At 49.0% G+C, this 26,348-nt stretch overlaps 1 protein-coding gene across 1 annotated transcript in view; it reads left to right on the top strand.

Moving 5' to 3' along the window:
• Window positions 1-26,348, top strand: part of LOC123768337 (gamma-butyrobetaine dioxygenase) — a 278,683-nt gene that overhangs the window by 101,486 nt on the left and 150,849 nt on the right. Inside the window, 1 exon segment of the mRNA XM_069306882.1 lies at window positions 1,008-1,135. Within this exon segment, the coding sequence (XP_069162983.1) occupies window positions 1,008-1,135 (128 nt within the window).

Here is a 26,348-nt window from a genome sequence, read left to right as displayed (position 1 = left end):
ACTATCGCCCGACGGGCTGTCATCAACTCGACCCCATAAATGGCTATCACAGGGACAGAAAGCAAATCACATGCTAGCGCAATCTCCGGGTAACCAGCCCGCACAGAGAATTCGAAGCCCACAGACTGAGCCCGGACGACACGGGGTAGAGGGACCCCCCATCGTGACTCCACGTCAGCACAGGCGGGGAGAGACCCACCCGCCCCCAACCGGCCAAACTTGCAAACAATCACCAACTGCTGGAGCGCCGAGGCAACACGTCTGCACCCTACTGAAGCTAGGGCGCCACTCTCTCTTTTATAGATGGGAAGAACCATGGGATAGAACAGCACGGTGATCCACAAGAAATTGTAATCCAAATTTACAGATCTAACAAACAGAAAATAAATGTTAAATATTGCGGTCACCAAAGTAGGATCCACTTCCGCAAACTATAGAGTGAGTCAGAGTGATTGCTTGTATGGTGTAGGAAGCCGTCGGCTTTTGTAATTAAGTGAGGTGAACATTGTTCAACCAACAGCGCTGGCAAACCACTAAGCACTAACAAGGACAGGTACCCACCGACCGTGGGAGATATAGGTCAATGTATAATTTGACCTATATCTCATTTTTCCTCATGATATTTGACCATCATTTTTCCCTTGAAATTATATTTCGGGGCTACGCGCTCGAACTCGTTTCCTTACACTTGATGCTTAAGTTCACCGTACAGTAAATAGGTGCCTGGGAATGACAGATGTTGTGAGTTGCAGCCTTCATAAGGATAATTGCTTGCCTGTGGTGACCTCGATCAATCTAACAAGCATCCTTTCCCGAATATAAAAAAGGAAAAATCTTGTTTTTAAAACTTTGGCATTGGGCTCCGAAATTCGATGAGATTGTGCATCGTTCCTTAACTCTGCCAACATACTTCAGCTCTCAGTCTGTCCTCACACTCCTCTCACATCTTATGTAGTCATTACTGGCTTAGTGTTGTCTTCTGGTAATGATCTTCCTCTTTCTCTCAGGTGAGCGAGGATGGAGGAGGAGTGGAGGTAGAGTGGTCAGACGGCCACCTGAGCGCCTACCCTGCCACCTGGCTTCGCCTCAGGGCCTTCAACACACACCAACAACAACTACGTGCTAGCACAATCAGGTACCGAAGAGAAAATGTTCTAATGATGCCGAATAAAATTCAAATATTTCATATTATTTTATCATCATAATTAGGAAGGTAAACACTTATGTGGGGTTATCTTTATACTGTTAGGTGTTGGAAGATATTTGAGGCTTGTAGGAACTTATTTACGGAACACAATGGAGTATTGCCATTTCCTAGGAAATCTATTAACTACTTGTTACAACTGGGGGTTTGGTTAAGAAAAGTAATAGTGCTAACTGGGAATACCACTTAATTAAGGTGTGGATTCCTGGCTTCGTCGCCAGAGGGTGCAGACGTCGGGCTTGAGCTGTCAGTCGTCGTTTGCCGTTGCTGAGTGGTGGTTTGCTGTGGGAGGTGTGAAGAGCCCGCTAGTCGGGGCTCTGCCTGGCGGTATGGTGGTGGCTAGCGGTAGCCGTATTCGACGGGTGGATACTGTACGGCTGGATTTGTTTTTGCTGCTGTGGACTGGCCCATTGTGGAGATTGCTCTCCTGGACGTGCTCCGTGTCGACGTCTCCGATCTTCTGGGACTAGAGAAGATATCGCCTACCCGTGTTGCGGTGTCGTTTGCCACGTCGCTTGTTTACCAGGAGTTTGTGGCTCGCTAGGATGCATGCTCGCTTCCTCTTCCGGCTTCGGCTGTGTCTGTGGAGATCTCGGATCCCTGGGGGCCCTTGACGTTTTTGAGTGTTCACGGCGTGCCGGTGACCTTTCCCGAGGCGGAACTCATGTCATTGTTTACGCAGTTTGGTGCGATGGTGAAGCAACGGTTCAACACTTGAGTGCGGGCCAGCTAAAGGGGTCCGGCTGGGTACACACACGCTCGTCATGCGGATCACGAACCCTATTCATTCCTGGGTTTCGTTTCGTGGGCTCTCTATGCGGATCTTTTATCAAGGTCAAACCCGCACATGTTTCCGGTGTGGTGCTGAGGGCCACGTAGCGGCCGGTTGCGACGCTCCTCATGCTGAGGCCCCTTCGGTCTTCCTGGAGGCTGACTTTCCCCGCTTGTCTGTGCGTGGGGATTCCCCGGTGGGTTCTCGCCCTGTGGAGTGCTTCGTGTGCTTTCTGCGGTGGTTCCGGCGGCTGCTCCGTCTGGCCCTGATCTGTCTGCCCTCCCGGTGCGCTCTGCGGACTTATGGGGCAGATTCGCGCCTTTGACGCTCATTGGATGCGGAGGTGCATCCACATTCGGGAGCTTCCGTGGTGCAGTCTGTCTCTTCAGTTCCTTCAGCTTCTGCTCCTGTTTCCGTCTCTGCGCCTCTGTCGCCTTCGACGTCCCTGCGGGATTCTTCACCTGTGATGGTCCCTTCCTCTCCCACGGTCGCGCCTGTTCCTTCTCCTGTCTCCTCTGTGAGTGGCAGTCTCGTCCCCCATGTTGTTGAGGCTGACATTTTGCGGGGTCGTGCTCCCCAGGTTGTGGGGCGGCCTGCCGCCGACTCTTCTCAGGTGCCTCCATCAGGGGGGTGACAGCTCCGAAGACCAATGACCTGTTCCCAAGTGATTGCGTCTGGATACGGATGCTTCCTCCCCTTGTGCGTGGGCGAAGGTGTGTGAGGATGCGGCGAGTGTTGACGTTTCTTCTGAGAGCTGTTCCTCTGTGGAATGCGACGATGGTGCGTCTGGTGCTGGTGTGGGTCCGGTGGATGGTGTGGACCCTGGTGTGGCTCCTGCTGTGGGGGTGTCAGCCCGTGTGGGGCCTGTGTTTCCTGCTTCAGGTGCGTCGCCCGTGTCAGATAGTTCCGGTTCTTCGTGGGGGGTGGTTCCCCGTTGCGGGGTTGAGAGTGGGTGTGGAGACCTGGTGGTGGTCTTGAAGAAAACTGCTCGCGCTGAAGGTTCCGTGCCCCCTCCCCCGTTTCGTCTCCAGCCGTTTCTTCTATGTCTCCTGCTTTGTCGGGGGCCGTGTTGCCGCCTCGGCAACCTCCGCCAGCTGCCCCGGTGTCCCCTGCTTCCTCGGCGGCGGTATTCCGGCCTCCCCAGAGGGGTTCTTCGTCTTCGACGCCCTGTGATTGGGATCGCCCGCTTCCGCCAGGTGTGGAGATCCCTGAGTATATGAAGATACTGTGGCATTGTGAGGGCCGTCCCATTATGAACTGGAGCTTTTGATTTGGGGTGCTTATAAGCGGAAGTTTCCGTCGAGAAAGTTCCCTGAGAAATATTATTCTCGTTGATTTTTGTGTGGTATGGTGTTGCTTGTGTGTGGGTGCGTGGGTGTGGAGTGGGGTTGCATGTGTGGGTCAGGGTGGGGCGGTGTTTTTGTTTTCCCGGTTCCTGGGTGTTCCGTTTTTTCTTATTCTGGGTTTGTTTGTGTGGGGTTTGCGAGTGTGTTTGTGGTTTTATGCTTTCCGGCTGTGTGTGTCTTGAGTGGCTGGTTGAACTAATGACCTGATGTAGTGGTGTATTTGGTGTGTCTTATGTCCCTCCGGCCTTCTGGTCGTTTGCGCGTGTGCCCTGTTCTGCCTTTGCATATATTGTGTACCCATTTATATGCTTTATTCATGTGTATATTTACTTTTGTTTATATGTGTGCTTTTCTTTCCATGTTGTGTTAAAGTCTTCTGTGTCCTGTATGTATTCTCGTTTCTTTGTATGTATTTTTTTTTCGTACATTGTGGTTTCTCTATCAATGTGTTATGGTATGGTTGTGGGTTGTGTATGCTGTGCTTCCCTGTGTTTGTTACGTGGGTTGTGTGTGTGTGCTTCCTTATTTTGTTCTGTACGTATTTTTTTGTGCCTTTTTATGCTACTTATGTGTGCTTATTGCTGTTATGTATCTGGCGCGTGCCTTTTGTGTATTATTGTGCTCCTCTGTGTGGGGTTTGGGGACCCCGGGATAGTATTTTGCTTTCCACCCCTTTATGTTCTAGGGGTGTTTGTCTTTCTGTTCCACTTTGTTGTTGTTCCTTTTGCCTTTTCCGTGATGCCATTTACCTGTTTCCTATGCCATGTGTTGATGTATGCCGATTTGTATTATTTTCTATGTTCTTTCCTTATGTGGTTTGTATTTTATATTTTTATATAAATAAAAAAAACTTAATTAAGGTGTTAGGCTAGGCCAGCCCCCTGGGAATTAGTCCCAAAAATTCAATATAAAAAAATGTGGATTCGTCGTATTGGAGTGGATTCGTTGCCTGGTGTGCATAGGATACCTGTGCACTCATGTGCAAAGACCATGCATAAGGCCAGGACAACAAGGATACCTGTGCACTCATGTGCAAAGACCATGCATAAGGCCAGGACAACAATGTGGGGGCTGATAGCCCCTGACGTAACTAATTGTCATGACGGTGGTGATCGTAGGTCTCCATAGCTTGTAGGCGCTCCTATAAGCACCAGTTGTTAAGTATGTGTGTGTGTGGGTACTCAGAGCTATAGCTAGTAAAGAGTTGGCAAAGCCAGGGAGGCTTGGACAGAGGTGTTAACTTTTTAATCTGTAGGAACCTACCCGAGGTGGGTGTGGTAAAGTCGCTCAACGTGTGTAAGGTCATGTAGACCACTGTATAGGCTAGAGTTAGAGAACCTTCTAGAACAAATACCTCATGAGCATTTATAACTACTTTGTGATTGGTCAGCTGAGGAAGCTGTGATTTGATTGGCTTACACACATCTGTGTGCTATATAAAGGCAACAGCCTTACCTTCTATGAGTCTGGGTATTAGAGATCATTCTGTACCTTAAGCCCTACCCAACAAGACATCAGTTGACTTGGCCAAGTCACTAAACGTACCTAGGGTTCACGGTGAAGTTATCTGTTGCTACAAGGACTCCCAATTTGTGTCTGCAGAATCCTCAAATAGTGTTATCGTTGTAGTTAGATATAATAACTAGCAGAACTTCATTAGTGTAGGACATAGCATAACTGATCCTACGTGATAAAGTGTTAAGCAGGAGTCACGAACTCTGGAAATTGATATTAGTGGAATCATACGTCTAAGACAAGTAGCATAAGTGCCTAGTTTATCTCCATACATGTAATTGTGCTGCAAGTGAATAAGATAAGCTGTATCGTCATTCGGGAGTAAATTACATAGGAGTTAAGGACCTGAACTGTTAGAGTGTGGTGCTATCAACCCACATGACCGTGTGTAATGCCACACCTATCAGGATGTTGTGATATCAACCCACATGACCGTGTGTAATGCCACACCTATCAGGATGTTGTGATATCAACCCACATGACCGTGTGTAATGCCAGGTGTGGTGCTATCAACCCACATGACCATGTGTAATTGCCGCCATAGTCATTGCCAGTGTTTGTCTCACACAAACGTCTTGCACCTCAGGGTGTGGAATGTGTTATTGCACATCCCTCTCCGCCTGCATATATAAGCTAATAACGGTATCTATGAAGTGAGAACCCTTTGCCATTGCTGAGTTAAGGTTGTTTAATCATCGAGTCTCGTTAGTGTGGTGTGAAGTTAGGTGGAAGTGAATGAGTGGGAGTCTGGCCAGATGAAGTGTTAAATTATCGTTTATTGTTAGTTACCTAGTGTGGATTCGCTGTAATTTATAATCTGGTCAGTAGTTGAAATTTCACCTATCAACTGTAACAGACGGAAATCTGTAGAGCAGAGGTAACTGTGTTAGCATGGTCACATCGACAGCCTGTGTTGTGAGGTTGTGACAAGTGTGCAGTTGTCTGAATCATGGATTTTCAGTACTCACCTATTTGTGCTTGCAAGGGTTAGAGCTTCTGCTCTTTGGTCCGGATTCGGCGGCTGGCTGCCAGAGGGAGCGGGTGTGCCCACATTTCGCTCCTCAGTTAACGAGTAAGCCTTGGAGTCGGTGGTTGGGTGAGTGTTATGAGCCCTAATTGGTGCCTTGCTGGTGCAGGGTACAGTTGATTTGGGATGGGGTGGACAATTCCTCCAATTAAGAGGACTTCTTCGACTGGCCTGGCGTTCTCTGCACCGGTGGACCATATGTCTGATGGTGTTGAGCTTGTAGAGGTGCTCAATATCAAGATGGCGGATTTGGTGAGCATTCAGCTTATTCGTGACCGGCGAGTGGTGGTCCAGCAGTTCCAGCAGCAATGTATGTTCCAGGGGTTTATCAATCGATGTGAAGGTCAATCCTGCCCACTGCCTGGAGGAGCTCGCATCGTGAGGGTGGTAAACCTGAGTGTGTCGATGGCATACGTGGAAAACCGTTTGAAATGCCGGATGAGCTGTTGGCCCGGCTGTTTGGGCACTGTGGAAAAGTGCTCGGCATCAGGTGGAATAAGGTCTCAACTGGCTACAAGGCGGCCCTAATTGCTGACACCAGGACTCTGATGTCCGTTGAACGGAATGTGCCGACTTCTGTCTCCCTGATGGAGTATACCCTCCACTGTATGTATTCAAGTCAACCCTGTGCGTGTTTTAGGTGTGGCTTGCCTAAACACCTTGCGGCAATGTGCCCAATTGATGCAGCTTACAGGGTCAATATATTATGAGAGGTTGATTTTCCGCCACTCAAGTTCGAAGACACTCCCGTGGAAGCATTGAATGATGGTAATGTCTTGCCTCCCCGTCTTCCGGATGGGCTAGTGTGTCACCATGTCCCGGGTGCGGGCGGGGAGAAGGTGGTGTGCCCTGTGGTCCCAAGGTCGCCTGTACAACATGGGATCTGGATGAGAATGCGCCAGTAGAGTTGTGTGTGCAACTTCATGTTCCTACACACAGAAATCACAATAATGTGATATATAAAATGACTGCACCTGGGAACATCCAGCGCCTAGGTTCGAACCCTCATCAAGGCCCTTGTGGATTTATTCATGTTCCTTTGGAGGTGCACGATGTGCTGATTACAGTGGAGGTGAGAAAGGTTCCCTTGGGGGTTTTCACGATTTAGCTATTCAGTACAAAATGTCCATATAGCACAGGCTATAGTGAGCCCGTAATAGAGTTCGGTTATTCGCGATAACCTTGTTACTAGTGATATTCGGGTCAAAGTTTTAAATGGAGGTGGAGTTTTCTCCTTTATCTCAGTTTCTTTTTCGCTTCTGTTTTAACACACTGGTTTTAATCTTGTTTTAATAACGTTATCGTGGTGGCAGATATAGATGCAGTGTTCACTAGTGTGACCCATTCTTCAACTGCTTTTCTAAATCATTGTAGTTGCTGTGGAATTTGCATCTAATGCAGCTGCTGTCGTTGGATTAATGTTGAGTTCGATGAATAGGACCTCAGTTGCTTAACATTCCAGTTAGTAGTGTAATTGTGGCATATCTGCATCTGTTCCACAGATATGACACACTTTAACTATTGGGTTTATTACCTCGCAGCAGCACTTGTAACCAAGTCCGAGTCTGTGTATGGCTGCTGCAATGTCTGGATATATTTTTGCCAGGGTTGAAAGAGGAGTACCCAGTGGCTTGTTCGTATCACATTGCAGTGAATCTTCTTTCCGCATTACAGTGAATCTTCTTTCTGCATTGCAGTGAATCTTACTTTAACTCTGTGGCGACTTTTGATAATTGGGAGTATTTTCTTTTTTATTTGTTCCTTAATTCCAGGTGCGCGTGCGCCGCATTACCCCTGGTGGGTCTGGGCATTCCGCGGTATTCTTACCGCATTCTGAGCGCGCGGTAATTCTGAAAAGTGTTACCTTTTTCAAAGTTTTTTTTCATGTTACCAAAGTTGAAAAGTGCTCTTTTCAACTTTGTTACCTCAATTCTCGTCCTTGGGTTTTTCAATTTGGTATCATTGTGTTCGCAATTGAATCCTCTACAGGACTAAAGCCATATAAAGTCCAAAAGCCCGTCGTACCATCCGCAACAGAGAAAGTGAGAGCGTGTTACCCGGGAGCGCGGCGTAAGAGTGATAAAATGTGAATACTCTTTTTCACTTTGGTTACCTCAATTCTCGCTCTAGGTCTTTCATTTTGGTATCATTTTGTTCGCAATAGAATTCCCAATAGGAGTATATGTATATAATGTCAAAAACAGCGGCGCGCTCCACCCGCCAACAAGATGAAAATTACCAGAAAGAGAGCCCTGCACCACCCCAAGTTGCCTCTCATTACAATAGAGAATGCGGTCATATCGAAATGTGTATGCTCTTTTCAACTTTGTCATCTCAATTCTCGTCCTAGGATTTTCAAATTGAAATCTGTGTTTGCAATAGAGTTCTCTACAGGACTAAACGCATATAAATCCCAAAAGCCAGGCGAGAAAGTGAGAGTGTGTTACCCGGGAGCACACAAGAGCAATAAAATGTGTATACTCTCTTCACTTTGGACATCTAAATTTTTGTCCTAGGTCTTTCATTTTGGTATCAATGTATTTGCAATGAAATTCCCTACAGGAGTATATGCAAATATAAAGTCCAAAAGCCTGGCGTCCCACCCACAGCAAACAGAGAACATGACGGAGCATTACCGCACACAGCTCACATATTACCGCACATAAAGAGCAATAAAATGGGCATACTCTTTTTCAACTTTGTTACCTCAATTCTGGTCCTAGGTCTTTCATTTTGGCATCAATGTATTCGCAAGGAAATTCCCTAAGGTGTATATGCATATAATGTCCAAAACCACGACGCGCCCCTCCTGAAGCCGCCACCAATTTGCCGCCACCGACGACGTAATGATGCGTCGTTACTGAACTACCCTCTAGTGAACGAACGACACAATGCTGAGTCATTACCAAGCCAAAGTGATAACACTTTGGCTTGGTAATGTATGGTAATTAATAATAATGGTAATTAAATTAAATTAACCACTCTGACACTGAAAAAGTTCTTTCTAACGTCCCTGTGGCTCATTTGGGTACTCAGTCTCCACCTGTGTCCCCTTCTTCGCATACAACCTGTGTAAAAAGTTCATCCTTATCTACCCCGTCAATTCCTCATCAGAATTTTTTAGGTAGTGATTATGTCTCCGCTTACTCTTCTGTCTTCCAGTGTCGTTAGGTGCATCTCACGACGCCTTTCCTCGTAACTCATGCATCTTAGTTTTGGGACTAGCCTAGTGGCATACCACTGAACTTTTTCCAGCATCGTCTTGTGCTTGACAAGACGATGCAGGAAAAAATCCTTGATGGGGCTGCATACTTCTTGATTAGTCGTACATATGCTGTGTACAAGACTCTGAATGATTCCTTACACAGGTTCTTGAAGGCTGTTCTGATGTTAGCCAGCCTCGCATATGCCGTGTGCGTGTGTGTACTCACCTAGTTGTGCTTGCGGGGGTTGAGCTCTGGCTCTTTGGTCCCGCCTCTCAACCGTCAATCAACAGGTGTACAGATTCCTGAGCCTATTGGGCTCTCTCATATCTACACTTGAAACTGTGTATGGAGTCAGCCTCCACCACATCACTTCCTAATGCATTCCATTAGTCAACCACTCTGACGCTAAAAAAGTTTTTTCTAATATCTCTGTGGCTCATTTGGGCACTCAGTTTCCACCTGTGTCCTCTAGTGCGTGTGCCCCTTGTATTAAATAGCCTGTCTTTATCTACCCTATCAATTCCCTTGAGAATCTTGAATGTGGTGATCATGTCCCCCCTAACTCTTCTGTCTTCCAGCGAAGTGAGGTTTAATTCCCGTAGTCTCTCCTCGTAGCTCATACCTCTCTGATCGGGTACTAGTCTGGTGGCAAACCTTTGAACCTTTTCCAGTTTAGTCGTATCCTTGACTAGATATGGACTCCATGCAGGGGCTGCATACTCCAGGATTGGCCTGACATATGTGGTATACAAAGTTCTGAATGATTCTTTACACAAGTTTCTGAATACCGTTCGTATGTTGGCCAGCCTGGCATATGCCGCTGATGTTATCCGCTTGATATGTGCTGCAGGAGACAAGTCTGGCGTGATATCAACTCCCAAGTCTTTTTCTTTCCCTGACTCCTGAAGAATTTCCTCTCCCAGATGATACCTTGTATTTGGCCTCCTGCTCTCTACACCTATCTTCATTACATTACATTTGGTTGGGTTAAACTCTAACAACCATTTGTTCGACCATTCCTTCAGTTTGTCTAGGTCTTCTTGAAGCCTCAAACAGTCCTCTTCTGTCTTAATTCTTCTCATAATTTTGGCATCGTCCGTAAACATTGAGAGAAATGAATCTATACCCTCCGGGAGATCATTTACATATATCAGAAACAAGATAGGACCGAGTACAAAGCCCTGTGGGACTCCACTGGCGACTTCACGCCAATCCGAAGTCTCACCCCTTATCGTAACTCTCTGCTTCCTATTGCTTAGGTACTCCCTTATCCACTAGAGCGCCTTACCAGCTACACCTGCCTGTCTCTCCAGGTTATGTACCAGCCTCTTATGCGGTACTGTGTCAAAGGCTTTCCGACAATCAAAGAAAATGCAGTCCGCCCAGCCCTCTCTTTCTTGCTTAATCTTTGTCACCTGGTCGTAGAATTCTATTAAGCCTGTCAGGCAAGATTTACCCTCCCTGAACCCATGTTGGCGATTTGTCACGAAGTCCCTTCTCTCCAGATGTGCTACCAGGTTTTTTCTCACGATCTTCTCCATCACCTTGCATGGTATACAAGTCAAGGACCCTGGCCTGTAGTTCAGTGCCTCTTGCCTGTCGCCCTTTTTGTATATTGGGACCACATTCGCCGTCTTCTATATTTCTGGTAGGTCTCCCATCTCCAGTGACCTACTATACACTATGGAGAGTGGCAAGCAAAGTGCCTCTGCACACTCTTTCAGTACCCATGGCGAGATCTCGTCTGGACCAACAGCCTTTCTAACATCCAGTTCCAGCAGGTGTCTCTTGACCTTCTCTCTTGTAATTTCGAACTCTTCCAAGGCCGCCTGGTTTACTTCCCTTTCTCCTAGCACAGTGACCTCACCTTGTTCTGTTGTGAAGACCTCTTGGAACCTCTTGTTGAGTTCATCACACACCTCTGTCATTCTCTGTATACCTGTCCTCGCCTGTTCTAAGTTTCACTACCTGTTCTTTCACTGTTGTTTTCCTTCTGATGTGACTGTGGAGTAGCTTTGGTTCGGTCTTGGCTTTGTTTGCTATATCATTTTCATAACTTTTCTCTGCTTCTCTTCTCACCCTGACATACTCATTCCTGGTTCTCTGGTATCTCTCTCTGCATTCTGGTGTTTTGTTGTTCCGGAAGTTCCTCCACGCCTTTTTGTTCAGTTTCTTTGCTTCCATACATGCCCTATTATACCTTGGATTCTTCTTTTGCTTCTCGGATTTTTCCTGTTGGGCTTGGATGTATCTGCTTACTGCCTCCTGACACTTTTGGGTGACATAGTCCATCATATCTTGAACAGACTTAGCTCTGAGGTCTGTGTCCCAAGGTATTTCCCTTAGGAAGCTTCTCATCTCTTCATAATTTCCCTTTCGGTATGCCAGCCTTTTGTTTCCTAGTTCTTTTTCGGGGGGGGGGGGAGGATAATTCCTAGCTCTACCAGGTACTCAAAGTTCAATACACTGTGATCACTCATTCCCAAGGGTGCTTCCATCTTGACTTCCCTTATATCCCACTCATTTAGGGTAAATATCAGATCAAGCATTGCTGGTTCATCTTTTCTCATTCTTGTTGGATCCTTGATGTGCTAGTTTAGAAAGTTTCTTGTTGCCACGTCCAGCAGCTTAGCTCTCAATATTTCTGGTCCTCCATGCGGGTCTCTGTTCTTCCAATCTATCTTCCCATGATTAGTAGTCCAGATCCATTCCTGCTAGCAACAGAAGCTGTTCTCTCTATTATGTTAATGGTGGCCAAATTGTTTCTATCATATTCCTGTCTGGGTCTTCTGTCATTTGGTGGTGGATTATATATGACTACGACTATAATTTTTTGCCCTCCAGTTGTTATTGTTCCTATTATGTAGTCACGGAAACCTTCACATCCCTGAACAACCAACTCCTCAAAATCCCAGCCTTTTCTTACCAGCAGAGCTACACCACCACCACCACCTCTTCCTTCTCTCTCTTTCCTCATAACATAACAGTCCAGTGGAAACACTGCATTTGTTATGGTTTTCGTCAGCTTTGTTTCTGTGAGAGCTATTATGTCTGGGTTTTCCTCTAGTACCCATTCTCCAAGTTCATTTGCTCTATTTGTAATTCCATCTATGTTAGTGTACATTGCCTTGAGGCTCACTTTCTTCTGTCCCTTCTCAAATCTCCTCCTTCTTGAGTGCCACCATGGCACAGCTGGTGGAGGAAGCTATGCCATGGATGTGAGGATTTGTGAGGTGGATACCAAGGTTGCAGAGGATACTGGGATGAGGGGTGGGGGGTCAAGTGAAGGGGGAGGGACAGGGAGCGTATGGGGTGAAAGGGGCGGGAGGACAGGAAGGAAAGGGGGGTTTTCTATGTAGAGGAGGGGGGTGGGGTTGCCCTCCCCGCTGTGTACTCACCTAGTTGTACTCACCTAGTTGTGTTTGCGGGGGTTGAGCTCTGGCTCTTTGGTCCCGCCTCTCAACCGTCAATCAACAGGTGTACAGATTCCTGAGCCTATCGGGCTCTGTCATATCTACATTTGAAACTGTGTATGGAGTCAGCCTCACCCACATCACTTCCTAATGCATTCCATTTGTCAACCACTCTGACACTAAAAAAGTTTTTTCTAATATCTCTGTGGCTCATTTGGGCACTCAGTTTCCACCTGTGTTCCCTTGTGCGTGTTCCCCTTGTGTTAAATAGACTGTCTTTATCTACCCTATCAATTCCCTTCAGAATCTTGAATGTGGTGATCATGTCCCCCCTAACTCTTCTGTCTTCCAGCGAAGTGAGGTTTAATTCCCGTAGTCTCTCCTCGTAGCTCATACCTCTCAGCTCGGGTACTAGTCTGGTGGCAAACCTTTGAACCTTTTCCAGTTTAGTCTTATCCTTGACTAGATATGGACTCCATGCTGGGGCTGCATACTCCAGGATTGGCCTGACATATGTGGTATACAAAGTTCTGAATGATTCTTTACACAAGTTTCTGAATACCGTTCGTATGTTGGCCAGCCTGGCATATGCCGCTGATGTTATCTGCTTGATATGTGCTGCAGGAGACAAGTCTGGCGTGATATCAACCCCCAAGTCTTTTTCTTTCCCTGACTCCTGAAGAATTTCCTCTCCCAGATGATACCTTGTATTTGGCCTCCTGCTCTCTACACCTATCTTCATTACATTACATTTGGTTGGGTTAAACTCTAACAACCATTTGTTCGACCATTCCTTCAGCTTGTCTAGGTCTTCTTGAAGCCTCAAACAGTCCTCTTCTGTTTTAATACTTCTCATAATTTTAGCATCGTCCGCAAACATTGAGAGAAATGAATCGATACCCTCCGGGAGATCATTTACATATATCAGAAACAAGATAGGACCGAGTACAGAGCCCTGTGGGACTCCACTGGCGACTTCACGCCAATCGGAGGTCTCACCCCTCACCGTAACTCTCTGCTTCCTATTGCTTAGATACTCCCTTATCCACTGGAGCACCTTACCAGCTACACCTGCCTGTCTCTCCAGCTTATGTACCAGCCTCTTATGCGGTACTGTGTCAAAGGCTTTCCGACAATCCAAGAAAATGCAGTCCGCCTAGCCCTCTCTTTCTTGCTCAATCTTTGTCACCTGATCGTAGAATTCTATCAAGCCTGTAAGGCATGATTTACCCTCCCTGAACCCATGTTGGCGATTTGTCACGAAGTCCCTTCTCTCCAGATGTGTTACCAGGTTTTTTCTCACGATCTTCTCCATCACCTTGCATGGTATACAAGTCAAGGACACTGGCCAGTAGTTCAGTGCCTCTTGTCTGTCGCCCTTTTTGTATATTGGGACCACATTCGCCGTCTTCCATATTTCTGGTAGGTCTCCCGTCTCCAGTGACTTACTGTACACTATGGAGAGTGGCAAGCAAAGTGCCTCTGCACACTCTTTCAGTACCCATGGTGAGATCCCATCTGGACCAACAGCCTTTCTAACATCCAGATCCAGCAGGTGTCTCTTGACCTCCTCTCTCGTAATTTCGAACTCTTCCAAGGCCGCCTGGTTTACCTCCCTTTCTCCTAGCACAGTGACCTCACCTCGTTCTATTGTGAAGACCTCCTGGAACCTCTTGTTGAGTTCATCACACACCTCTGTCATTCTCTGTATACCTGTCCTCGCCTGTTCGAAGTTTCAATACCTGTTCTTTCACTGTTGTTTTCCTTCTGATGTGACTGTGGAGTAGCTTTGGTTCGGTCTTGGCTTTGTTTGCTATATCATTTTCAAAATTTTTCTCTGCTTCTCTTCTCACCCTGACGTACTCATTCCTGGTTCTCTGGTATCTCTCTCTGCTTTCTGGTGTTCTGTTATTCCGGAAGTTCCTCCACGACTTTTTGTTCAGTTTCTTCGCTTTCATACATGCCCTATTATACCATGGATTCTTCTGTTGCTTCTCGGATTTTTCCCTTTGGGCCGGGATGAACCTGTTTACTGCCTCCTGACACTTTTGGGTAACATAGTCCATCATACCCTGTACAGACCTGTCTCTGAGGTCTGTGTCCCATGGTATTTCACTTAGGAAACTTCTCATCTGTTCATAATTCCCCTTTCGGTATGCCAGCCTTTTGATTCCTAGTTCTTTTTTGGGGGAGATAATTCCTAGCTCTACCAGGTACTCAAAGTTCAATACACTGTGGTCACTCATTCCCAAGGGCGCTTCCATCTTAACTTCCCTTATATCCCACTCATTTAGGGTAAATATCAAATCAAGCATTGCTGGTTCATCTTCTCCTCTCATTCTTGTTGGTTCTTTGATGTGCTGGCTTAGAAAGTTTCTTGTTGCCACGTCCAGCAGCTTAGCTCTCCATGTTTCTGGTCCTCCATGCGGGTCTCTGTTCTTCCAATCTATCTTTCCATGGTTGAAGTCTCCCATAATTAGTAGTCCAGATCCATTCCTGCTAGCAACAGAAGCTGCTCTTTCTATTATGTTAATGGTGGCCATGTTGTTTCTATCATATTCCTGTCTAGGTCTTCTGTCATTTGATGGTGGATTATATATGACTACGACTATAATTTTTTTCCCTCCATTTGTCACAGTACCTGCTATGTAGTCACTGAAACCTTCACAGCCCTGAATATCCATCTCCTCAAAATCCCAGCCTTTTCTTACCAGCAGAGCTACACCACCCCCCACCTCTTCCTTCCCTCTCTTTCCTCATAACATAATAGTCCTGTGGGAACACTGCATTTATTATCGTTTTCGTGATCTTTGTTTCTGTGAGGGCTATTATGTCTGGGTTTTCCTCTAGTACCAGTTCTCCAAGCTCATTTGCTTTATTTGTAATTCCATCTATGTTTGTGTACATCGCTTTGAGGCTCACTTTCTTCTGTCCCTTCTCAAATCGCCTCCTTGGTGAGTGTTCTGCTGGTGGGGGAGGCTGTTCCATGGGTGTGAGGACCTGTGAGGTGGATAACAGGGTCTCAGAGGATACTGGGATGAGGGGCGGGGAATCCAGTGAAGGGGAAGGGACAGGGAGGGTATGGGGTGAAAGGGGAGGGAGGACGGGAAGGAAAGGGGGGGAGGGAGGACTCAGGAGGAGGGGAGGGGTAGAAGGGTGGGGATTGGGTGTGGGGGAAGGGAGATTTGGCTGAACATTTGAGTGGGGGCAGGGAGGGTTTGGGGTAGGGGGGTTTTCTATGCAGAGGAGGGGGGCGGGGTTGTCCTCCCTTCTGGTGTTACTGGGTAGCTGGTTGTGGGTTCCCCCCTCGCCTCTGGGGGTGTTGTGTTGGGAGCTGTGACTTCCTGGTTTTCCCCTCTCGCCCTGCGCCTCTTCCTTGCTTCTGCCGCCACGGCTCTCTCCTCCCTTGTCATGTCTCTCTGGAGGAATACATTTTTTAATTTTCCCACGTTTTTCAGGGAGCTCTTCTTTGATAGGATCTTCTCCTTTGTGTTCTCGTTTGCAAACACTGTCTTTATCATTCGGTCTCGGTCTTTGTTGTACCAGCCTAGCCTGAAAACCTTCTCAATGCTATGCTCAGCCCCTTCCATGTCTAGTGCCTTTAGTACTTCATTCACTGCTGCTTTGTCCTTGTCATTCCACTCTGTCCTATTAGAGCCTTCCTGCTCTTTAATACCCACAGCAACCACTGATCTGTTCCTTTCCAGCAGTTTGCTAGTGGAGCGTGCCGCCTCCTGTGAGGTGGCTGCTTTCATGGCCACCTCCATCACTGCAGTCATTACTTCAGAGTTATTTTTTTTTAGTATTTCCGCAAATGTTGCTTTTATTGTAGCATTCTCACCCAAAAAACTATTACCACCTTCTCCCTGGATGGTTTTCTCATTCTCAGCCTCGATACCATTCTCTTTGAGGGCTCTAATCTCCTCCTTTGCTGCTGTCAGCTCTCTTTTCAGGTTGCTTATTTCGTTCTTCATTTTCTGCATCATTTCTTGCATCTCACTCTTGATGTCCTCCAGAAACTGGGCGAACATGTGTGCGTGTGCGTCTGTGTGTGTTAGCGTGTGCGTGTGTCTGTGTGCTTGCGTGCCTGCGTGTGTGTGCAGGTGCTTACATGGGTGTGAGTGTGTGAATTTATTTTAAAGCGACTGCGTGCGTGAATGTTTTCTTCCAATTTGAGTATGTAGATGTGCGTTCTTATGTGTGTGTTTTCGTCCCTGTTTGCGTGAGAGAGAGGAGGGAGTGTGTGAAGGTGCGCAAAGATGTGAAAGAAAGGGTGGAAGAGTGTGTGAAGCGTCAGTGCTGGAGGTCTAGAGGAATTAACACGGTGGTACTACCAGCATCCACATGAGCTACCAGTACCCACGTGAGCTACCAGTACCCCACGTGAGCTACCAGTACCCACTTGAGCTACCAGTACCCCACGTGAGCTACCAGTACCCACGTGAGCTACCAGTACCCCACGTGAGCAGCCAGTACCCACGTGAGCTACCAGTACCCCACGTGAGCAGCCAGTACCCACGTGAGCTACCAGTACCCACGTGAGCTACCAGTACCCACGTGAGCTACCAGTACCCCACGTGAGCAGCCAGTACCCACGTGAGCTACCAGTACCCCACGTGAGCAGCCAGTACCCACGTGAGCTACCAGTACCCACGTGAGCTACCAGTACCCACGTGAGCTACCAGTACCCCACGTGAGCTACCAGTACCCCACGTGAGCTACCAGTACCCCACGTGAGCTACCAGTACCCACGTGAGCTACCAGTACCCCACGTGAGCTACCAGTACCCCACGTGAGCAGCCAGTACCCCACGTGAGCAGCCAGTACCCCACGTGAGCAGCCAGTACCCCACGTGAGCAGCCAGTACCCACGTGAGCTACCAGTACCCCACGTGAGCTACCAGTACCCACGTGAACTACCAGTACCCCACGTGAGCTATCAGTACCAGTACCCACGTGAGCTACCAGTACCCCACGTGAGCTACCAGTACCCCACGTGAGCTACCAGTACCCTAAGTGAGCTACCAGTACCCCACGTGAGCTAAAAGTACCCCACGTGAGCTACCAGTACCCACGTGAACTACCAGTACCCCACGTGAGCTATCAGTACCAGTACCCACGTGAGCTACCAGTACCCCACGTGAGCTAAAAGTACCCCACGTGAGCTACCAGTACCCACGTGAGCTACCAGTACCCACGTGAGCTACCAGTACCCCACGTGAGCTACCAGTACCCACGTGAGGTTCTTTTCTCTTCTCCCAATCAAAATTACAATGCTGTTATCGAAGGAAATGCTAAGTAGTGGCTATGACATAATATTATGTAAACATTGAACACTGTTGAAGACGTCAGAGAGGCACCTACCAGCCGACCACCCTCTCTACAAGCACAACTAGGCAAGTCTCATGACCGGGTGCTTCTCCCTCTGCTTCCAGCGGCGTATGGTTCTGGTGTTGCCACTCTAACTTGTTTTTAAATCTGTCTGATCTAACCATATAAGAGTTCATTAGGATATGTTGATCACTGCGTGTGCTGCATAGGGACAAATACTGTGTTTAGCCTCTATAACACTTCAATGTCCCGAGATTATTGATGTTATTAATTCGCAGACCCGCACTGACACGTGTGTCTGTCTCAACGACTGACTGACTGTCAGTTAAGCGAATAGTTATAGATGTATTTTTTTCTTTTTATTTGTAAAACAAAGTAAATACAGCATAAAAGATACCGAAGCACCAAAAAACAAGCATAATCGCTGCACCACACATCAACACACACCATAACACACAAAAATAAATACAGAACATACACAGTAACACCTCACAGTAAAGCATAGAATAACACAGAAGGACAATTAATACAGATAACAAAGCACACAGAGCACTGTAACATAAAAGTGAAAACAAAGAACAATAACAAATACATGGGAAAATACAAAAAATAAAAAACTACACTACCCAGTGCCAAAGGTGTCGGTAACGACAAGAGTGTACAAAGAAACACAATGACACCAAAGGTAAAAACAAAACAGAAAATACATATACAACGTGAAACAAACGCAAAACACACGCATCATGTGTCACACCACTCAACAGCAGACACCATACCAAATAACCAGAACACAGAACACACACATAACACACAGCACAGTTGTTGAATACATACTGCATGACACACACAAACCCTGCGTACAAACCAAGACAGCACCAATGAAAAACAAATTGTGAACACATAACAGAGAAGACAGGAAGCAGAACATGGCACATATAACACTGGAAATACAACATAGTAAGTAGAACATAGTAAATATAACAAAGGAATACAACAAGTAATATACAACACAGTACATATAAACTAGGAAACATAACATAGTAAAGACTACATAGTAACGTGTTTCAGTACAAAGCAACAAAGTAATGTATATAACATAGTAAATAGAACATATACAACACAATAAAATTGAAAAGGAGAATAATACACATAAACAGATAATCCACATCACTCACACGGGGCGTGCCAACGGGAAACATAATGGAAACAAATAACACAAGGCAGTAATACATAATACAATTAGTATACAATTAGTACAAGCATACAAAGATCTCACAACAAGGGAACACACACGAGACAAGCACAGCCACCCAGCACACAAACCCGATCCCCACAGACAGAGGACGGACTAGCCGCCAAACAGAGAAGACACCCACGCACCGGATACATCAGGAAAGAAACAAACAAGCCACACAGCAACACCAGCACACCCACACACACACACAACACAAACACCCGCCACACAACAAGGCAACCAAACAAACCCCGGCACACACAAGACCCCAAAGACAACAATCGAGAACAAGAAAACCTAACTAACTAACTCGTGCGTTTGCGGCGCAATACACAGCTAACTCAACGAATCCCACACATTCCCCCAGTCGAAACAAGGGTACAAACCCTCGACCCTGGGAGGCATCCGAGAGGCACGCGCCCCATACACTTCCCTACAACCGTATGACTCAGACCCCTGGAAACGACAAAGTGCCCGAAGGATTGAAACTGCCCACGAGTACACCAGAGGTGTACACAGGGTCACTTCCTGACAATGCCCCAGGTCAAGCAACTAACTAAACCTCATAGAGCAATAAAACAACATCAAGGAGTTTAACCCACCCATAACACCAAACTTCTCCGAACCGGCCCCCCAAAACAAAGCCAGCGATTTCACATAGACGTCAGGAATACCAATCCCACCCTCCGACACCCTGAGACACAACATAGACCTGACGAACCGGATGATGCCGGCCACACCACACACAACGATACACTAAACCCTCCAGAATGTGAGCCCTCCGCCGATCTAACGGAAAACACTGAGCAACAAACCAGACCCGCGACAGAACCTTACAAGACACGACAAGTGCCTGCTGATAAATTGTCAGGGCCTGTTGCGACAACATTCCCACAGCCACGCCCACCCCCCGCGAAACTGCATCCCAATTAAACTCCAAAGACCGCACATACGACCTGAACTACATAATCTCCAGAACCCGAATGGACTGAAATACCGAAAACCACGATCCGGACCACACCAAACGAGAGGCCCAACCCCCAACCCCATAAGACAAGACTTCCCACGACTGACCAAAGCCCCTGTAGCTGACTCAAACTGAAGCACCAGATCCTGAACCGCAGTCACAGAATCCTTAGAAGCAACAAACAAGACCGTGTCGTCCGCATAACCATAAATCTTAAGGGACAAATCATTCGGTAATCTCGGCGAAACAACAGAATAAAAAGCACGCACCGCTCTATATTCTGGCTCCTGAAACAGAATATAGAGATGCATCAACAGAAGACACCCCTGCCGAACTGAACGCCGAACAGCGAAAAAGAGCACTGAGGAACCCATTGACACATACCCTACTTCTACAACCTGCACAACATCTGTATCCAGCCCACAAACTGGGGTGGGAAACCAAAGCGCTCTAGGACCCGCAAAACAAACCCAATTGGCACTCTATCAAAGGCCTTGAACCAATCCAAGCTGATCATGGCCGTGGGAACACCAGACTCCACATAGAGGAGCAAATCCCGGAAAAGGGAATTGCACTGCACCATGGACTTACCCGGAACGCCACAAAACTGACCCCCACGAAGCCACCGACCCTACCACCGAGCGCAACCGTCCAGCCAATAACTTGGAAACAATCTTATAGTTCACATTGAGCAATCTTATAGCCCAAAAAAGTCGGCACCAAGCACCTCCCAAAACTCGACATAGAACTCCATCGGAAACCCATCTGACCCCGGAACCTTACCTCGACAAAAAGACCACACAACCCCCAAAGCTTCGAAAGGCTAACCTCCCGCACTAGACCCCACACAATCCATCTCCGACAACCCAGGTGTACAGTGTTGGAGGAAGGACCCCCATCATTCCTCTCATCTCCCCGCAACCGTCCCATACAAAGACTAATTCGCCACGCACATAATGCAAAACCCCCCTTGTAACCGACAAAACCAAAGTGGTCAGGCCGATGAAGACCTGCCAACAAGACAGAGGCACGACCCACCCGCTCCCTCCGCGGTTAAACTGTGAGAACTTCTCACCACACAACCGTTCCTCCACCCCAGCCTGCACACGAACCCCCTCAGCCATCTCCTCCTTCTGCCCACAAATCAGATCCTTACACACCGAGATTTCTCGAAACCTATCCACACCTTGATTAAGCAACCCATACAGGCGAAATAACCGCGCCTGCAAAACTCGCAAAAAAAAAAAAAACCTTCCTGCCGCCTCCCGCTTTCGCCAACACCCAAAAAAACGACCGACATTCCACCTTAGCCCACTCCCACCACTCTAGAACCTGAGGAGAAACGCCCCCATCCGAGCGGCCAAAACGGCCCACCGGGCCCGGAACTGGGCACACACAACCGGGCACTTCAGCAACCCACAATTCAGCTTCCACTATCCGCGACCAACCCGCACTTGGCTGCGAATCCCCATCTGCAACACCACCATGCAATGGTCAGAGAACCCCACCGGAACCGTCCGCAACGAAAAACAGACCCAACCCCAGTAGGCAAGTAAAAACGATCAAGGCTAGAGCAAGCCCCATGCGATACAAAGGTGTACTCCAAAGGTGTACTCCAAAGGTGTACTCCTTTGGAGTACAAAACCGGCGTGATATTTGCTGGACGAAGACTATTGCTATCCCACGCTGACGTAATACAATTAAAATCCTCTCCAAAAATCATCTCCCTCGTATCGTGCCGCAAGAAAATGCAGCACCTGAAGGGAAAAAAACCTCCTGGTCCCGCTTCTGCGCTGCCCCAGATGGGGCGTTCAAGAGAGAGACCTCAGACCCTAAAAAGGAGACCCGATCCAACAGCACCCGACCACCCTCATCAATCTGTGTCAAGCACGGAAATTGGGGCCTGCTTAGAAACGACCGTAAACCCTTTAGCCAACACATATAACAACCCCACCTCCTGCACAAAAGCCACATCCACCCTCCACTCACGCAGCATCGATACCAATCCCAATTGCACAGCCATAGACCGCGCAAACCATTCACATTCAGTGTATCACATGGTAATTTAGGACCCATTGAGAAAAACATAAAACCCTACCTAGCCACAAACCCATCAGACCTGTCTGGCCGACACTCCGCGCAGGGGAGCAGCAGCAACTGCCACTGGGACCCTAGGCAACTGAGACGCACTCTCCACAGGGGAAGGGAGGGGGGGGGGGGCAGACTCCTTTCATAACTTCACCACAAGGCTAGGATCATCACTGCCACGGTCCCCCTGGCCCACCACTTCCCAGTCTGGGCTCCGCACCCCAGGTGACCCACATCACGCCAGACCTGTCCCATGCAGCCGGATATCAAGAGGATAACATCAGTAACATATGCCAGGCTGGCCAACATAAGAATGGCATTCAGAAACTTGTGTAAGGAATCATTCAGAACTTTGTATACCACATATCTCAGGCCAATCCTGGAGAATGCAGCCCCAGCATGGAGTCCATATCTAGTCAAGCATAAGACCAAACTGGAAAAGATTCAATGGTTTGCCACCAGACTAGTACCCGAGCTGAGAGGTATGAGCTACGAGGAAAGGCTACGGGCTATTAAAGGCTATTAAACCTCACTTCGCTGGAAGACAGAAGAGTTAGGGGGGGGACATAATCACCACATTCAAGATTCTCAAGGGAATTGATAGGGTAGATAAAAACAGGCTATTTAACACAAGGGGCACACGCACTAGAGAACACAGGTGGAAACTGAGTGCCCAAATGAGCCACAGACATACTAGAAAGAACTTTTTTAGTGTCAGAGTGGTTGACAATTGGAATGCACTAGGAATTGATGTGGTGGAGGCTGACTCCATACACAGTTTCAAGTGTAGATATGATAGAGCCCAATAGGCTCAGGAACCTGTACTCCTGTTGATTGACGGTTAAGAGGTGGGACCAAAGAGCCAGAGCTCAATCCCCACAAGCTCAATTAGGCGAGTACATGAGAGATAACAGGGGGGTCCACAACACTCCCTTCACCCCCCCCCTCCCAGGCACTGATGGGGCTACTACCGACACTGCCACACCCTCACCATCATGTACTCCTGCTTCAGACTCCATCCTCCGCAACGAAGGTCCCCAGTCCCCGGAGCGACCACTCCTGGCCGTCTTCCGGCGCTTCATCTGAGAGCCAGGTTGATCCAGGACAGCAGAGACCGAAGGGACGACGAGAGGGGCGATCTCCTTCCAATAACTCATCCGCTCCCAAAGTCTCCACACCCAAGGCAGAAGCACACACCACTCTAAGCGCACCAGAATCCAGCACTACATCACTCACCGGCGACAAAACAGGGCCATGGCCCACCGAAGGGTCAACGCCCACCGCAACAGCAACCGTAGGAGGATATACCTCCACATGTGTGACCACTGCACTACCGCCCACCCCAGGGGGGCCCAAAGACACCGGACCCGGCACCGGCACGTCAGCACCAGCGGGGCGCACCACACCTAGAACGCCATTATCACTGGCAAGATCAGGAAGGGGGGGGATCCAACCCGGCAGGACCATCCATCAGATTCATTTGCAGTCCCCGTGGCGCAGTGGTAAGACACTCGCTTGGTGTTTCACAAGTGCTATGGCTTGGGTTCGAATCCTGGCCGGGGAGGATTGACCAGTCGGCGGGGTCGTAATTCCAGGGAAATTAGGATTAAGGACCTGCCTGAAACGCTATGCATGCTAGTGGCTTTACAAAAATGTTACAACTCTTGTATATATCAATAAAGATCCACAAGGGGAGTTGGTCGGCCGAGCGGACAGCACGCTGGACTTGTGATCCTGTGGTCCTGGGTTCGATCCCAGGCGCCGGCGAGAAACAATGGGCAGAGTTTCTTTCACCCTATGCCCCTGTTACCTAGCAGTAAAATAGGTACCTGGGTGTTAGTCAGCTGTCACGGGCTGCTTCCTGGGGGTGGAGGCCGGGTGGAGGCCTGGTCGAGGACCGAGCCGCGGGGACACTAAAGCCCCGAAATCATCTCAAGATAACCTCAAGATAACCATGCAGAGGCGGGAAATCCTCTTCCCAAAAGACGTTGACCAGCCGGACGGTACCATTATGGCAACCCGCAGCCTGGTGTCCAGTCATACCGCACCAAAAACATGTGCGCTCCTGACCAGCATAAAAACACTGCACCTTGAACCCCAGCAGGGTGGTCGTTGCCGTTTTCGCCGGTAGGGGGTGTGGGGGTGTTTACCCTCCCTGCTGTTCCTGGTGGTGGAGACGTGGCGTGTTTTGCGATAGGCGGCCCTATTCCCACTGTCGTGCGGTTAAACTCCATCGGATTGGAGTTTACTAGCCGTGCTGGGTACCCGCTGGTGGACGTGGTGTTGAGTGACATGCTTCGTGTCCTGGTTGGGGACGTATATGGCATTGAGCTGGTAACTGCTCACCGTGTTGTTATCAAGTTTGTGGGTGAGGCGGTGTACCGTGCTCTCTTACGGAGGTACGAGGGACGTACTTTGCAGTTACAGAACGGCACCGGGTCTGTGACCATTTCAGACCGTAGTGGTGCTGTGACGTATGTCAGTGTTCATGGCGCCCCCATGGAGTTTCCTGAGGCTCTCCTCCGGCGATTCTTCCAGAGGTACGGCTCCGTCGTCAGTGTGCGGATGAACTCCCTGTCGTCTGGCACGTATTCGGGTGTGAAGACCAACATTCGTGTGAAGACCAACATTCGGACCCTCGGGATGCGACTGAGGTCGGACATACCGTGCTCTGTCCGGCTGTTGGGGTACTACGTGCGTGTGTTTTATGCCCGGCAACCCCGTACTTGCTTCCGGTGTGGCTTGTTGGGGCATCAGGCTGCCGGGTGTACTGCTGATCCGGTCGCTCCTGTGAACTTGTTCCGTGAGGAGGATTTCCCGCCGCTCCCTCTGGAGGAGGACTCCAGGGGTGAGGAGGTGAGCGTCCCGTTCGCTGCTGCAGCTTCCCCGGCGGCGCCTGCCGTTCCTCAGGTTGTTGCCGTCCCTCCTCCGGTTCTTGAGGTACCGTCGGTTGGTCTGCCTGATCCTGTCGCTGTCCCAGCTGCTCCCGTGAGCCTTCCTGGAGCTCCCTGTGTGACGTCGCTGTCTTCTCCCTTGTCTTCTGATGCTGCGCCTGGCCCTGTGTCCGTGACTCGGGTCCCGGATGTGCTTGGTGCTGGGGTGGCTGCGGAGCCTCCTGCTGTGTGTGGCCCGGTTCCCCCTGTGGTTGAGGCTGCTGCCGTCCTGGCGTCGGTTCCTTCGGTTCGTGGTACCCGTGTTTCTGGGTCACTTACCGGCTCTGACGATATCCGGCCAGTGCCCAAACGTTCCCGGCGTTCGTCTTCCTGGGCCGACGCTGGTGACTTCAGTGACTGTGGGGCTTCGGATGTTGACAGTGTGGATACGGATGTGTCGATGTCTCCGCGGTTCGTGGTGGCGGAGGTCCATGTGCCTGCTGGTGCCTGTGTCTCGGACGTGCCTTCGGTTCTTTCTCCGCCGGGGGACTCTCCACAGTGGGGGGTGGTGGCTTCCGCTGCCAGGAATGGTGTGGACTCTGGTGCTGGGCGTGGCCTGGTGGTGACGTTACGGAAGGATGCGCGACGTCCGGGTTCCCTGCTGTCGTCTGGTGGTGTGCCCGGGGCCGCGAGTACCCCTGTGGAGCGGGTGCGCGTTGGGGCCCTGGGGGACGTGTTGCCGGCGTCTGTGATGCCACCGAGTCACTGGTCAAAGATTGCCGAGTTACTGCTGTCTGACGGTCCGGAGTGCTTTCGTGGGGGGGCAAGTTCCCTTCCTGTGGGGGCGAGTGGCGACTTCTCGCCTCATGAGTTCTACCATCTGGGTCCCCAGTTTGCGGACGTTTGTTGCCCCGGTTCCAGAAGTTATGGCGTCCCCGGTGGATGGACGAGACCCTTGGCAATGGGTGCTCTGGGAGGCGTTCAATGTAAGATTCCCGCGGGCCAAGTTCCCGGGCAAGTATGTCCTCCGATTTCTTGTGTATTTGCTCTGACATGCTGTGTCCCCTTCTGGCTGTTTCTTTGCCCTGTTCTATTATGTGCTTCTGCCTCTCCCTTGTGCATAGCTTTGCCGTGTGGCATATTAGTTTCTAGTGCTTGGCGTCACTCGTTTCGCGTTTTGGCTTAGCATTTCGCCTTTCCTGGCTTTGCGATTCACCCTTCACGGGTACGCCGGGGCGCATCCGATCCCACGATCGTCGTCGCCCCTAACTCAACAACAACAACAACAACCCCAGCAGCACCATTGACAACGGGATCGCCTTCCTCAGCTTCATGATAACCATACAAGTACCAACCAGGACTCCACAGAGACG

Source organism: Procambarus clarkii, chromosome 59, assembly GCF_040958095.1.
Source record: "Procambarus clarkii isolate CNS0578487 chromosome 59, FALCON_Pclarkii_2.0, whole genome shotgun sequence".
Taxonomy (NCBI): domain Eukaryota; kingdom Metazoa; phylum Arthropoda; class Malacostraca; order Decapoda; family Cambaridae; genus Procambarus; species Procambarus clarkii.
The sequence above is the reverse complement of the archived record's forward strand: the minus strand, read 5'-3'. Positions and strand labels throughout refer to the sequence as shown.